The 15,705-nt window shown below is 39.3% G+C and overlaps 1 protein-coding gene across 1 annotated transcript in view; it reads left to right on the top strand.

Annotated features, from left to right (window-relative positions):
• gria4a (glutamate receptor, ionotropic, AMPA 4a) overlaps positions 1-15,705 on the top strand; it is a 126,998-nt gene that overhangs the window by 54,581 nt on the left and 56,712 nt on the right. Inside the window, 4 exon segments of the mRNA XM_061680801.1 lie at positions 2,701-2,754; positions 3,343-3,501; positions 13,697-13,864; positions 14,140-14,244. Coding sequence (XP_061536785.1) covers positions 2,701-2,754; positions 3,343-3,501; positions 13,697-13,864; positions 14,140-14,244 — 486 coding nt within the window.

Genomic DNA, 15,705 nt, shown 5'->3' with positions numbered 1-15,705 from the left:
GAACTGTGAGGCTGACGCTCTAACCAGTCGTCCACCGTGCCGCCCACTCACATTTACACCTACGGGCAATTTAGAGTCTTCAATTAACCGAGCATGCATGTTTTGGGGATGTGGGAGGAAACCGGAGTGCCTGGAGAAAACCCATGCAGGCACGGGGAGAACATACAAACTCCGCACAGGCGGGGCCGGGGATTGAACCCCAGTCCTCAGAACTGTGAGGCGGACGCTCTAACCAGTCGTCCACCGTGCCGTCTGAGATGTACCTATATTTAAAAAACTCATAAAATATTCGACTCTGACCGTGTGTAGTCTGGAGTGCATATCGATGGCACGAGTTTCACTACGACAATTAATTTCCTTCATTCGCTTTGGGCACCTCATTAGGTACACCGGCGCAGGGGAGTTTAAACCCAACTATCTGGCCATCCTGCCTGCAACGAACCGTATAGGTTTCAGATTGTAACGCAGCGGTGTTGAAAGTCTGCCTTGAGTCCAGGCATAAACACACATCCACTGCGCTTTAGCCCGAAAGGCACAGTTATTCGGCAGCATCCGCGACAGAATAATGGCGTCTCGCTCTTGACAGACGAGCCAGCCTAGCCCTACGTCATACACGACATGGCTTCTTATTGGCCAACCATTACGTCATATCCTACAGCACTTACACATTAAAAGCAGCCATTTTAAATCAATGAGGAAAAGCGTTATTGTAACACAATAATCAACAAGTATACGACATATATATATTACAAATATATATGTATGTACTACACAGTATAAGGCTATGTAACGCTACTGTTTAAGTTAGTACTATTGTACTTTATGGCTGTTGGTCAATGCCATATTTTATTTTGAAACCACTTCCTTTTCAACTCATATAAATACACGCTCACATAAACATGTCAAATGTTTGCACATATACACCTCAAACACACTCGCATAAACATGTCAATTCTATTCACATACCATCCTCAAATCCATTCATAAAATATACTATATATATATACTATATAGATAATATAGTTATACTTTTCAGAGGGCAAATTCCACTATTTCTTGAATTAATTCACTATTTCGTTTGACGTTATATTTTAGTTTCTCAATATGGGGAATTTTTTTATTTGCTATCATCAATCATCAAAATAATACATATTTTAAATATGAAATACTTCACCCTGACTGTGTGCAGTGTGCAGTTCTTCTCTATAATTTCAGTTTTTGAAGTGAACTCCTTAATAAAAGATTTACACTATTCACGTGTGAGCATGATTGACACAACTCGTGAATGCCAGTGATGTGTGCGAGAATGTGATTGACATGCTCGCGTGAACACATTTGAGTAGTGTTGATGAGCGCAAGACACGGTGCGTATGAGAGCATTTGACTACTGTAAATGAGAGCATTTGAGTAGTGTAAATGAGAGCATTTGAGTAGTGTAATGAGAGCATTTGAGGAGTGTCAATGAGAGCATTTGAGTTGTTTGTGTGTTTGTGAAAGCATTTGAATAGTAAGTGTGAGAGCTAATCCTGAATAATGTCCCTAATGCCCCCTCATACTGACACATGCATTCACCCTTAATATACGTCGCTATCAAGGATACATCTTGTACTGTACATGTGAATCGTGTTATAAGGAAATAAATACATACACAGTAGCATTTAAATGGGCGTACCCATCGGACTACAAACACGAATATCCCTGTTCCAGACAGACAGACTGCTTTTTAATTAGACTCTGTGGTGAGTGAACGGACAGCCAGAGATACACACAAACACACATTAGTGTTTACAACAGACACAAACTCGTGTCACAATGGCCTCTGCGGTGTCTGTGTTGGCTAGCGTCCCTGCTCAGAGACACACTGCTGTTTGTCAGGCCCTGCCAGCTGCACCGTGTGCGAGTGTGTATGTGCGTGCGTGTGTGTGCGTGCGTACATGTGTGTGTGTGTGTGCATGCGTGCGTGCGTGTAGGTGCTTATATGTGAGGGTGGTAGAAAGAACGATCTTTTAATTATAAAGTAATAAATTGGCCTTGTCATGTTATCGCACATATTTTTTGCGTTAAAAAAAGGAACTAGTAAAACATTTATAGATAAATGTATATATATATATATATATATATATATAGACAATGCATGATAAGCACATAACTTGAAGAACTTTGAGCACAGTATCATCATTCAAGTTTCCTGCAGCTTTGATGCTGGGCCCGCGTTGTTTCTCTCAGCACAATTATAATGTTCAAGAGCATGAATGTCAAGCTAAAACAGTGCATTCATTTCATGGAGTGTACTTGCATTTATACAGTCAACTACTGACTTGGCATGCAGATTACATAATAGTTAATCCACTTTTCAACATAAAAATGTTTATGTTCTTAGTGAGACAATTGTCATATAAACATGGCCTGAGATCAATCTGGAATCAGGGTGCTCAATGTGATGCTCTATTTTCTTGAAATGAAATGATATACTTTTTACTTGCTGAAAAATAAACAATCTTAATTAGCAGTCATGTTAGAATAGAATACTGCATTACTTGTTTGGAGGGTTGTATCCAAATAATACGTTTCAAAAATGAAACAGTTTAGTACAATGTTAAACAACTGACTGTATTTTCTCAACCAATGTGATTTTGCCTATCATTGTCAACCAAGCATTTCATAATTTTAATGTGTTGCACTTTGTCAATCTTTCTTAAGGCAGTCAGTGTGGGGAAACACGTAAAAGGCTACCACTACATCATAGCAAACCTGGTAAGACATATTGAGCTATTTGCTGCTGTTACACTTGTTTTGCAATTGCCAGATATGAAACAAAAAAAAAACGTAATTTGAATGGCATTGTTATCTTAGTCTTCCAATGTCAATAATATGCTGCATTTTGTCACTTGGTTCAGCAAGTTACAGATGTAGCTATCAGACTTAGAATAGTCTTAGCAATGCCTGGTCTTTAATCTCTCAGTCATTCCCGCTGGGGCCGTGAGGAAGAGGGCTGGAAGACGAGGTCAAGTAGGGGTTAAATAAAGCTCTTAGCGCTTTTAGCAATTACTTTTCATCAGTCCAGGATCAGGCTCACATGTTTCTACCTTGTACGCTCCCTCGTTCCTAAATGAATCACTCTACATGGCCATTCTATTACAGAGGGTTACTCTGCATGAAATTTTATGAAGCAGCAGAAGCTGCACCATATTGATTAGGGGATAAATAGTGTCGATAATCTCTGCGAGTATATTAAGTATATTTAGCTAGCACAAGCTCTCTTATATTCCTCATAATAGGGAATGGATCATAATATATATATGTGTGTGTGTGTATATTGTTTTTAATTCTCCTTCCTTACAGGGGTTTAAGGATATTTCTCTGGAAAGGTTCATGCATGGTGGTGCCAATGTGACTGGTTTCCAGCTAGTGGACTTCAGCAAGCCAATAGTCATTAAACTAATGCAGCGTTGGAACAAACTAGATCAGAGAGAATATCCTGGATCAGAGAGCCCACCCAAGGTAAGAGCTATCTCAACCCCTAAGAAATAGAGATTAGACTACTATACTGTAGCAGTAAGATATTACTAAGAGTTATGAAACAAAGCTTTGTCTTGGCAAGCTTGTTTCTTTAAAAAAAATATATATATCTGATATTTTAAAATAAATAAATAAAAAAAATCCATAGAATTATTGGTTGGGAAAACATCCACTTTATGGCCAAGTTTTGGTACCGGTACACCTGAAGAAAGATATAAATGCCATCCCCCATTTAGCGGCCCTAACAGCATCCATCCACTCTTCTAGGAAATCTTTGTACAAGATGTTAGACTGTTGACTTTTTGTCCATTCAGCCATAACGTTTGTGAGGTCACTGATGTTAGAACTGAGTGGTTGTAAGCTTACAATTCTCCTGAATGCCTTTGTAAGATGAAGACTGACGACTCACAGGCAACTAATGAGTTTTAGTCAACCCTTGATTGATTAATCAATTGTTAGAGAAATATACCTATACTTTTGTTGCTATATTGTATCAACACCTACATTGCTGTAATTATTTTTCATCATAAGCCAGGTCCTTTAAAGGTTATCACCTGCATTGGCTGCGTTAGTGCAAGTTCTTATCCAAACATCGTAGGTGAAGCAATGTACTACTTGATCCAACAAGAAATCAGTGTCAGCATGGAGGTTTCATTGCAGATTTTCTCTGTGTACCTTATCGCTTCCTTTACTCTTCCTAGCTTTCGCTCCCTCTTTGTCTTGGGATTTACATGCAATTGCAGAGTCAGATCCCTCATATGTAACAATATATGTACAGTATGTATTCCACAATCTACCTCCCACCTTTGTATTTGCACTCATCTGTTTACTCTCCACACAGTAGTCCTCCACTCTCGCTACTTTTTTCAAAGTGTCTTTCCTTCCTTTCCAGACCTTCATTGATCTGTGAATTTTAACTACAGCCAGCTCTGGTTTTTATTTCCATATATTAACTGGAAATTTGCCCACCTATCCACATAATATATGTTCAAATCCTAATGAATGGATATATTTTTCCCAGTCTGGCTGGCATACAAACTGTTTTCTAGTCATTCTGAACATAAACACACACTCACGCACACACAATGCAGTGGGTCTAATGAGATGATACAGTATATTTGACTTTAGTCCATTCTGATGGTGATATTCTTTACTTTTAGCATGTCATTGTTCACCCAAACGTCAGTGTTAATTGGCTCAGCATCAGCATTCTCAGATTCAGCGGATTAATCCTTATTAGCCGCATTAATTTTCCTCTACAGTTTACACAACATTTAGTATCTTAATGAAGCCATCTTTATGCATGCAGTATGATGAATAGACACAGTCAGCATGTGAAGAGATACACAAAATAAACACAACTGCTGGTATTCTGTGTATATTTAGTTTGTGTCATCCACCATGCAATTGGTACACCACTAAAGCAAATGCCATTATTCATGGATAATTTTTATAATACTTTGAAAACACATTTCTACTACTACAGCGGTGCCTTCCGATACGAGTGACCAGACTTAGTTTATCGAGACACTGTACGAGCCATTGTTCAACCAATCTTTTTGCTTTGACTTGCAAGCAGAGACTTGAAATACGAACACTTTATGGTGGCAGTGAACTCAACTCAACACACTTTCCAATAAGGAGCAGTTTTGCAAACAGTGAAAAATTCATCAAAAGTTTACTGTCAAGCTAAACACCTTGTGTATTTAAAACAGCCAAACTGCCTGAGGAACGGCCCTGCCATCTTAATGCAAATGCTATTTAGCATCTATATTGCAGTGCTTTAACTCTTTAAAGCCACCCCAAAAGTCATCAAAACATGTCTTGTAAATTTGACAGACCACATAGAAGAGGATTGTTAACAAGGTGGACACATTTGAAGGGATAACAAAATCGCAAAGAATGTGAAATCAGGCTTCAAAATGGTCAAGAATTGAGACATTCTTGCAGCTTCCAGATGTTGCAGGCCTGTCGCTGCATGCTCTGAAAATCCCTCCTCCCCAGAACTTTCAGCTGTCAATCAAATATGTGTCTTTAATCACGCCTCCTAACCCGCAAAAGGAGAATTCCCAGCTACGCACATTGTACACGTTCTCACGGGCCGCAGAGAAACTCTCTGTGGTGGCCAAACAGTCTCTGAGCCCCGCGCCTGGACAATTGTCCATCCTTTGCCGCTGTTGAAATTCAGTGGGCCATTTATCGCACTGCTGTGGTCGCCGGAGGGTGCACCATATACACACCCGACAATGTCGCGGTCGTCAACTGTGAAGCTGACGGACCCGACGCCGTTGCGCCGGACCTCCAGCGGCTCTTCTAGCAGCTGGCGGGCTGGCAAGCGGCTGCCGGGGTGGCGGATTTCGCCACTGCCTCACAATGCGACACAATGGGGTCAGATGCAAAGACATTGTAGCCCAAGTAACACAAAACACATAACACTTCAGGGAAGGTGTATTTTTGCATGCTACACTGTTAGTAATGAGTCACGTTATTATGGAAAACAATTTGGCAATTCCGCCGAATGGCCACTGTATGGAGTAAGGGTACTTGCTGTTATATAGTGGGGGAGGACCTCGTGCCAGAAAGTATACGCCCCAGCCTGCTTTCATCACCAGGCTAGTTTTTAGCCCCGCCCAAAAGAAATCCAGCCATCTGAGATGGTGTAAAAGCATTTCAAGCTATAACTCAACAATTCAGTACTATATTGTTGTCAGTCTTTCATTTCAGCACTTTTCTTCAAACATATTAAATGTATCGAGACTTTAAGCAACGGATTCAAAGTTCTTAAGAACTTAACAGTGAAGAATTTAAACATTTTTGTGAATCCCACTAGAGTTTAAGGCAAGCCATGCCCCACTGCAATATGCTTTGCTGCAGCCAAGTGGCAAAGACTACCTAGAACACAGTGGGATTCATAATAAGGTCGCAATGAACAGCATATCTATCTTATACTTCCCCCAGGTGGCTAAGGCAGGCACACCAGACGGAGCCGCATTTAATTGATGCAGTGTGACAAAAACTGTTTCTTTTTATTCTGTTTAATTATTTCCATCCATCCATTTTCTGTACCGCTTTTCCTCACTCGGGTCTCGAGCATGCTCGAGCAGAGTCTTCAGTTAACCTACCATGCATGTTTTTGGGATGTGGGAGGAAACTGGAGTGCCCGGAGAAAACCCACACAGGCACGGGAAGAACATGTAAACTCCACACAGGCGAGGCCGGATTTGAACCCAGGCCCTCAGAACTGTGAGGCAGGTGTGCTAATCAGTCGGCCAATGCACTGCCGCCCACAATACAACAATTTCATTTTATTTCTTTATTTTAGGAAAGCTGGTACGAATTAATGGCATTTCTATTCATTTCAATGGGAAAAGATTATTTGCGATACGAGTGTTTTGAGTTACAACCATGGTCACAGAACAAATTCAACTCACTATCTCAAGGCACCACTGAACTCAATGTCAAATCAAAATCAAATGCATTTATTTATCACTTTTCATACATTAAAATGCAACACAAAGTTACAGAAATTTACAGAAATTCAAAACTGACAAAAAATAAGCATACAAGAAGTCTACCCCCATTTAAACGCAAAAAACCTGCACATACACGCGCAAAAAGCACACATTGTTTAATAGTGTACATACATTGCAAGGCAATGACGATCCAGGTGAGGAAAGACAAACCTCACACTTGTAACTCCAAAAGAAAACAACCTAATGTTTTATATTGTGGGTTCTGGAAATAATTACAAATCATACTAAAACAGACTTTGTTGGAATATATTAATTCAGGGCTGGATCCTTTAGTTAGTGAAACCTAAGAGCAAGGCATAAAATTAACACATAGATTTGATTCAAACCTACCTACTTGAGTATATCTGTACATTCTGAGAGTCATGTGAGCTTTTTTGGAACATGTTGCAGGCATCAAATTCAAAATGAGAGAGTATTTACAACAACAACAAAAAAACAATGTTCATCAATTTGAACATTAAATATCTTTTCTTTGTAGTATATTCAATTGAAGATAGGTTGAAAAAGATTTGCAAATCATAGTTTTCATTTACGTTTTACACAATGTCCCAACTACATTGGAATTGGGGGTTGTATAATTAGAATGTTAACTCTTAATATCCCTTTCACATTGGGTTGGTGCCCATCGTCCACCATCGACAGCTTAATTTCAGCTGTCGCGCCAGTTTTTGGTGATGTAGTTCTGGGTTGGCTCCGTGTCAGTGTAAAGCCAAATTGGCATTCGAAGGTGCACAAGTTGAAACCAAACTTTGCACTTGCATTTGTTTATAGTGTAAGGGGTGTGCTCTCCTCTGGATACTTCTCAGGGTTAAGTCTCCAAGCAGAGTTCAACCTTTATCTGCTTTGAGTGTGTTGTTTTGAAGGTGTTGTGGTTCAGGTACTTATAGGTGCAGGGACTGTGGCGAGGTTAGGCCTCAGCTGTGGAGGATTATGCAAAATCAGATCACTTAGCCTTCGGCCAGTCAAGCAGTATTTTGGTTTAATAATGTGCCCTGTGAAATGCACTGTAACGGAAATTGCCCCTTTTACATAGAAAGTAGATTTTGAGCTAACTGCTTTCAGCCATCAATCAAAACGTCTTTACACTGTAATTCTCTACTGAGGTGCTCCGAAATGAATTCTGATGTGCCTTAAGATTTTCTTAAAATTTAATAAAAATTATCAGTGGCCTGGTGAAGTAATATACTGACATCAGGTAGAATAATTTCAATACCATATGCCTGTGCAAGTAAAGGGTTTTTTTGAACAAGGATTTTAAAATTATTTTCCCACAAAATTATTTATGCATGATTAAAAGACATTACATGAGTGTTTGCCCATTAAGAGAAAATTTGATGTCTTGATCAATACATGGCCATGCCAAAAATAGTTGCTATTTCACATTTGCAATAGACTGCATCATAGCTGATTTCATAAATTCATGTCCCTGAGCATTATAGAAGATGGATGGATGTCCAAATCTTATTTTGTCCATTTCAGTTTCTGATCTCATTTGAGATGACAGATCAATGGATGCAGTTTGTGTTTTTTGAAAGTGCAATTAAACCTGCCACTGCTGTTCTACAGGCCAGGCAGAATTCAGAAATGATTTAGTGTCATTTAAATTAGGCTTTTCAAAAGTGACATGAAGATAAAAAGTGTTTAAGCAAACCACCCTTTATTACTGTTATTACAGGAATCATTTTATATAAATCTTTGAGTGAATGGTGCGATGCATTCGTTTGGCCATTATGTACAACATTGAATGCACCACATACATGTTTTATAGAGATTAGTTTCCAGGTGAAAGGTGACACATACTTCCTTTCTCTTATGCAAAATGTATCGGCCTGTCCCTTATTGCTATAAATATTGACGCAACCTTCATTATGTTTTACTTTTGATGCTCCAGATTATTGACGTGCATAACAAGAAATTTCCTTCTCGACAAATTAGGCATCATTTGTTAGTCTGAAACACTAGAGTTTAACATTCCCCCTTCTGATGACCAAACCATAATGAGTAACTACAAATTACATGTAATATGGAATTTTTAAAAACTGTCTGATTTAAAAAGCAATAATCATGTACCAAACTGTGCTGTGTTGTATTATTGAAAAACACATTTTATTGCTCATGAAAATAAATAGAACTTAACAGAAGTTTATTTTAGTCTCTCACAGCCCATTTAGGCAGCTGAATATCCGCGCCTGAAAGATTTGCAACCTCTGGTGGTTGCTGCCAAGTTATGAAATCCTTCATTCCAGCAAAGGCTGATGTTAAACTGACCAATGCCATAGTGCAGGTGGAGCCGGTCTACCCAAGCGCAAAAAATAATGAGGCACAACATGTAAAAAAAATATCCATCCACACTCAATACCACTTATCCTGTTCAGGGTCACAGGGCACTGGAGCCTATACCAGCTGTCTTCGGGCAAAAGGAGGACTACACCCTGAACTGGTCGCCAACCAGTCGCACGGCACATAGAGACAGACAACCATTCACACCATCCCTGAGAGAGGAACTGAAGTCACACTGCCCGCACCAAAGTCAGGCGAATGTACCACTACACCCTCAATAACCTTTCCAAAAATGTAACATATAAATATATATAGTAGCTTTGGTACAAGTTGTGGTCAAAAAAACTGCTGGAATCATGGGCCGAGCCGTCCTCACTGACTTTTGCATTATGTGGATGTAAATCATCAATCAATCATGTGATAATGCAATACCACAAACACAAATAATGTGGCTTGTTGCATATGCTTAGGCTGACTTATTATGGCTCACTTCAGCATCCGTCGAACACAAATACTGAGTCTGGTGTTATCAGTCCTGGATGGTGGACCCGCTACATGTCCTTGGTTTAGAGCATTCATTCCCAAACTCAACCCACAGCTTGACTATTACAGTCAACATTTTGAAACAGCCCACATTAAGCTATGTATGTAGTAATTATGATGTGATCAATTTGAAAGATAAATAATTCACATTGTTGCCCTGCGATTGGCTGGGGACCAGTTCAGGGTGTACCCCGCCTCTCGCCCAAAGATAGCTAGGATAGGCTCCAGCATGCCCGTGACCCTAGTGACGATAAGCGGTACAGGGTGTTGGGTGTAGAATTTTGAGGGTGAAAATGAATTTAATCTATTTAGGAATAAGGCTGTGCCGTAATAAAATGTGTCAAATGTGAAGTTCTGTGAATACTTTCCGGATGCTCTGTATATTTGGCTGGATCAGGTTGGTTCAGCTTCTTTATTTATATGTGGGATGCCAGATCAGATTAGAGGTTAAAATGTAGAGCGGGAATTTATTTCGCTTATTGGGAGGGCCAGCTCTAACTCGCTTGTATTTATTTGTAAATTAAGCAGAAAACGTAATAAATGAAATCATATTGTATGTCATTTAACAAATGTTTTGTACTGTTTTGATGACTAAATTTAGATACATCTAAAAGTAGGCCTAGTTTTAGATTCTATGCTTGTCATGTCAACATAGCCATACACCAAAAGGCTTCTTCCATCTCAGATTGAGAAATGAAATAAAGATAACTTGGTTCAGCAGCCTCCTGCAAGTACTCTTGAAGGGATACAAATCAAGGCGATAACTTGGTTCAGCAGCCTCCTGCAAGTACTCTTGAAGGGATACAAATCAAGGCGATAACTTGGTTCAGCAGCCTCCTGCAAGTACTCTTGAAGGGATACAAATCAAGGCATGTCAGCAAGGAGAATCCTACGAGTTTAGGTGTGGCACACATCCTCTGACTTTGTCATTTCGTGTCTATCTATCCTATCGTCGTGCCTCCAGTTGTTTCTGCTGTGAAGTGAAGGCTGCCTGCTGTGTGTTTGAGTGGCCCCACCTGAGTCTCTGCGTGACGCATGGCAGGTGGTGCTGCAGCTGCATGAGTGTGATGATGCTGCCGGCTGGGTCATGAGTTACTTTTAATGAATTTGTCAAAAGACACCAATACTTTTCAAATTGATCTGATATTAAACATTTGAGTTTCAAATCTCATTTCATTGCAAGTTAATGTAGTCATACCTTAAATATACATACAGTATTTCACCATTAAAAGGAATTTAACGACATGACATTACTGAACTGGTTTTGCAGTACAGTATAGTAAACAGTATAATATATACACCTCAAGTGAGTGTATTTGAAAACAATATTTCTGTCTTGTCCTGTTAGTTGATGATTGTGGTAATATACCAGTCAATGTGATGAGTTACTGTAATTTCTCGTGTAAAATGGGCATTTTTTTCCCCAAAAAAATTGTCAAAAGTCAATAGTGCGCATTATACATAGGTATAGGTATATAACATTTCCACGACCAACATTGTTCCAGATTATCACACTACTTGTCACTTTAAACCGCATACACTCCTTGAAGTCTCAGCGCCCTTTGCAAAATGGTCATTGCACCGGACGTATTGCAATATCAGTCATTTGAACTGCTCTAAGTGCTAGAGGACTCTGCATCTTTTTGCACAATTGTCAAAAAAAAAAAGTACCGGCATTACCAGATAACTAGCAAACCTTTACTGCTCAGTGACTGTTTTTTTTTTTTTGTCAATGTCTTTCTGTCTCCAAAGTGTTCTGTAAATTGACTGTCTGTTGTCGTACTAGAGCGGCTCCAACTACCGCAGACAAATTCCTTGTATGTTTTTGGACATACTTGGCAAATAAAGATGATTCTGATTCTGTTAGGGCAAATTGAAAAAAAACTTTTACATTTAATAAATGTATGCCACCATCTAGTGGTTATAAAAAAGCTGTACACTTTCATTCCAAAACGCCCCCCACCGAGGTTATGAGAAAGGTTTACACTTTCATTCTAATATGCCACCGCCACTTAGTGGTTATAAAAAAAGTGTAGCCTACACTTTCATTCCAATATGACAGGGGTACGTATCACTGCATATATGTACAGTTGTGCTCATAAGTTTAGATACCCTGGCAGAATTGTTTTTGTTTTTTTAAATATGACTGATGACTGAACAACAACCATCACTAATTTCTTGATGGTTATGTTTTGTGTAATGATAATGCTTTTCTGAAATGCTTGACCGTTTAATTTGAATCCCATTAAAATAAAATTTAATGTATTTCACCTGGTCCTTCATGTTTTCTTTAAAGAATTGTACTCATCTTACAAATTCTGCCTGGGTAATCAAATATATGAGCAGAACTGTGTGTTTTCTAATTTCCTAAATAAAAGTAGGGCTATTAATTTCAAAATAAGAGCAAGTAAATGAAAAAAAGTATTACGTGTTCAAGTGCTTAGCTTCAGAATAATTCTTTGGGGGAAAAAAACCTAATATAATACAGATCATACTTCATGTTTCGATCATATGGGTAGAAGCAAAATCATGCATTGTAAAAATGCATTATACATAGGTAGAAGGGTTTTCCAGAATATCCTGTAAATTGTGCGCTCATCTGGGTTAAAATACACTGGGTTTTTATTTGTAGTTTTGTTGTTGTAATGATTACTGTCAACAATTAACTTTTATATATTTATCACCATGGTGTATGCACTGCGAGGTAGTGTTATGCCTCTTGACCACACTATCCAAGACTTGCCCGAGACCAAAACCCGCCAAGACAAGACCAAGACTCTTAGGAGTCGAGACTGAGACCAAGAACAAGCACGACACAAGCCGAGACCAAGTCAAGACAAAGACTGAGACAAGCCGAGACCATGACAAAACCAGACCCATAAAAATAAATTTTTAAAAAAAATGGTTGAACAGTTAAACAGCATTTGCTCTATAATTGTTTTAAATGTTCTTATAACTATATTTGCCAGCCCAAAACACAGTGTCTGCAACTCTTTTAAAGCACAACATGCCAAAATCTAAAATCTTAACTTTTTTTTCAACTAAATTCTTGCAAAAAAAATATCCTAAAAACCCTCTCAACTGGTGCTTTGTCTGTTGTTTTTTGTTCCAAAAGACAAGTGCATTGTCAGTGTCAGAATCCTAGACGGCATCAAAGTATTTGCTTATCTGAGTTCAAATGCTTCAGTACTGTCCTGAGCTGCAATTTTCTTGAGCCAAGTGCTTCTCCTTATTATCACATTAATGATGTTAAAGAATAGCAGATCATTGCTCGTCTGGTCTCAACCAGTCTTGAGGGAAAATCTCAAGGCCGGCCAGTCTGAGATCAAGACATCCATTCATCCATCCATTTTCTGAGCCGCTTATCCTCACAAGGGTCGCGGGAGTGCTGGAGCCAATCCCAGCTATCATCGGCCAGGAGGCGGGGCACACCCTGAACTGGTTGCCAGCCAATCGCAGGGCACATATAAACAAACAACCATTCGCACTCACATTCACACCTACGGGCAATTTAGAGTCTTCAATTAACCTACCAATGCATGTTTTTGGGATGTGGGAGGAAACCGGAGTACCCGGAGAAAACCCACGCAGGCACAGGGAGAACATGCAAACTCCACACAGGCAGGGTCGGGGATTGAACCCCGGACCTCAGAACTGTGAGGCAGACGCTCTAACCAGTCGTCCACCGTGCCGCCCGAGATCAAGACGAGAAAAGACAATGTTGAGACCAAGACCGGTCTTGAGTGTTAAAATATTAATTCAATGTCCACAAGGAATTATAATACATGGGTTTCCCTCATTTTTTCTCCTTCAATCTTCAGTATACTTCATCCTTAACATATGACGGTGTGCTCGTGATGGCTGAAGCCTTCCGCACTCTTCGTCGTCAGAAAATTGATATAAGTCGACGGGGAAATGCTGGAGACTGCTTGGCCAATCCCGCTGCTCCCTGGAATCAAGGGATAGATATGGAACGAGCACTCAAACAGGTACTTATTTAAGTTTATTCCCCCCCCCCCCAACCCCCCCTGCTTATACTGTTTCTTCAGTGTTGTTTCAAAAAGTGAATTCATTATATGAGCCATCCGTAAAGACAACACTGACATCATCACACCGAGAACCTTTCAAACATTTCTTTTGACTTGTACTTTCTTTTGGTAACCTTACCTATGAGTATTACATAGTGCAATTCTACACATTGTAATGTCTACTTTGACTTTTCAACAAGTTTGAGCATTTTATGCCATTGTTTTTCTAAATCCAGGTACGCATTCAGGGCCTTACTGGCAATATCCAGTTTGATCACTTTGGTCGGAGAATCAATTATACCATGGATGTGTTTGAACTGAGGAGCAATGGACCACGCAAGGTAGGCTTTTCTAACGGTAATCAGATAAACACTTAAGAATGATATAGTTCCCTGAAAACACAGCCTGACAGTGTAAGATGACATGTGTTTTTGGAGGAGAGAGAGAGTAGCAAAAGCTGCCTGAAAACTTGAGAAATGTTGATGTATCCTCCAACAAAAATCCAAATACAAAAGCTGCCAAGCAGGAAACACAAGGTCACACTTAGTAAAGGAGCTAACAAAAACAGCAGGAACAGAGGAACTAATGTCTAAAAGTACTACTATTTTTCATGGGCCTTTGTATGTGTTTTTATTTCTCTGGTGTCATAAACTCTGGCATTTAAAAAAAAATTCTGGAAAAACATTAATCCTTAACTGTTACTGTTATTCATAGGTCTGAAAAGGTCCAGGATAGGCAACAAAACCAACACTGGCAAATCCATCCATCCATCCATTCTCCGTACCGCTTATCCTCCTCTATCCCGTCTGACTTTTGGCAAGAGGCAAATCAAGGGACAAGAAGGTCAAAATGTACTGTATTATGTTACAGTGCCCATTTTGGTCGATGTCAAGGTGTGCTGTCGGAGAGTAGTCGTTGATACTGTATGTCACAGTACACGGAAGATATAAAAAAGAAATCAAACATGCTCAACTTTTCATTTTGGCATCATTGGGCTATCGTAGGGCCAAATCAGTCGGTCGCAGATTATGTCACACTACAAGAAGATTTTGTCATTCCTTGCAAAATATGTCGGGCACGATCTGGGAAACTTCTAGCTAATATCCAGTTGGGCCAGTATCAGGGCTATAATCCTGTAGTCTGATCTAGGCATTAGGTGTAAATGTCAGTGGGAATGGTTGTTTGTTTATATGTGCCCTGCGATTGGCTAGTGACCAGTTCATTGGAGGCATGCATGGATGGATGGACAGACAATTGAACATTAATAAATTAACATACATATTCCCTTTGGGATTAACATACCATGAAAAAAGGTGCTGCTTCCATGCATACCGGTAAGTAACCTTTGTCCCTGAAAATGTAAATAAAATCCTGCATACAGTTTCTAGGACTCAATATACAGTACATGCCAGGTAGGTTGCCTTCTTTGAATTAAAAAAAATAATAAAAATCCAAATTTTTGGATTTTGGGGAAAAAAAGACTATCTACGACATAAGGCTTTCGGCATGACCTTTTACATGTTAAAATGTCACACCCTACACTGAAAACACTCTCTAATGGGACACTTTTGGCTATTTACAGAAGTTAGATACACCTCTTATTCAGCCGAGGAAAGTTTATTTCATGCTGAAGTCATCTTTGTTGAACTTCCATATGCTCTTATTGTGAAGTCACACCACCAGAAGTATTTGGGTAAAAAGTGATAAACTGACAAATAAAACATACTGTACTACAAAACAGAATCCGAGTGAAGTGTGTAATTCATTTGGATAAGCTATAAAACAGATTTTATGTAGTTAAT

This window comes from Phycodurus eques, chromosome 7 (assembly GCF_024500275.1).
Source record: "Phycodurus eques isolate BA_2022a chromosome 7, UOR_Pequ_1.1, whole genome shotgun sequence".
NCBI lineage: Eukaryota > Metazoa > Chordata > Actinopteri > Syngnathiformes > Syngnathidae > Phycodurus > Phycodurus eques.
This window is presented reverse-complemented; position numbering and strand designations above follow the sequence as displayed.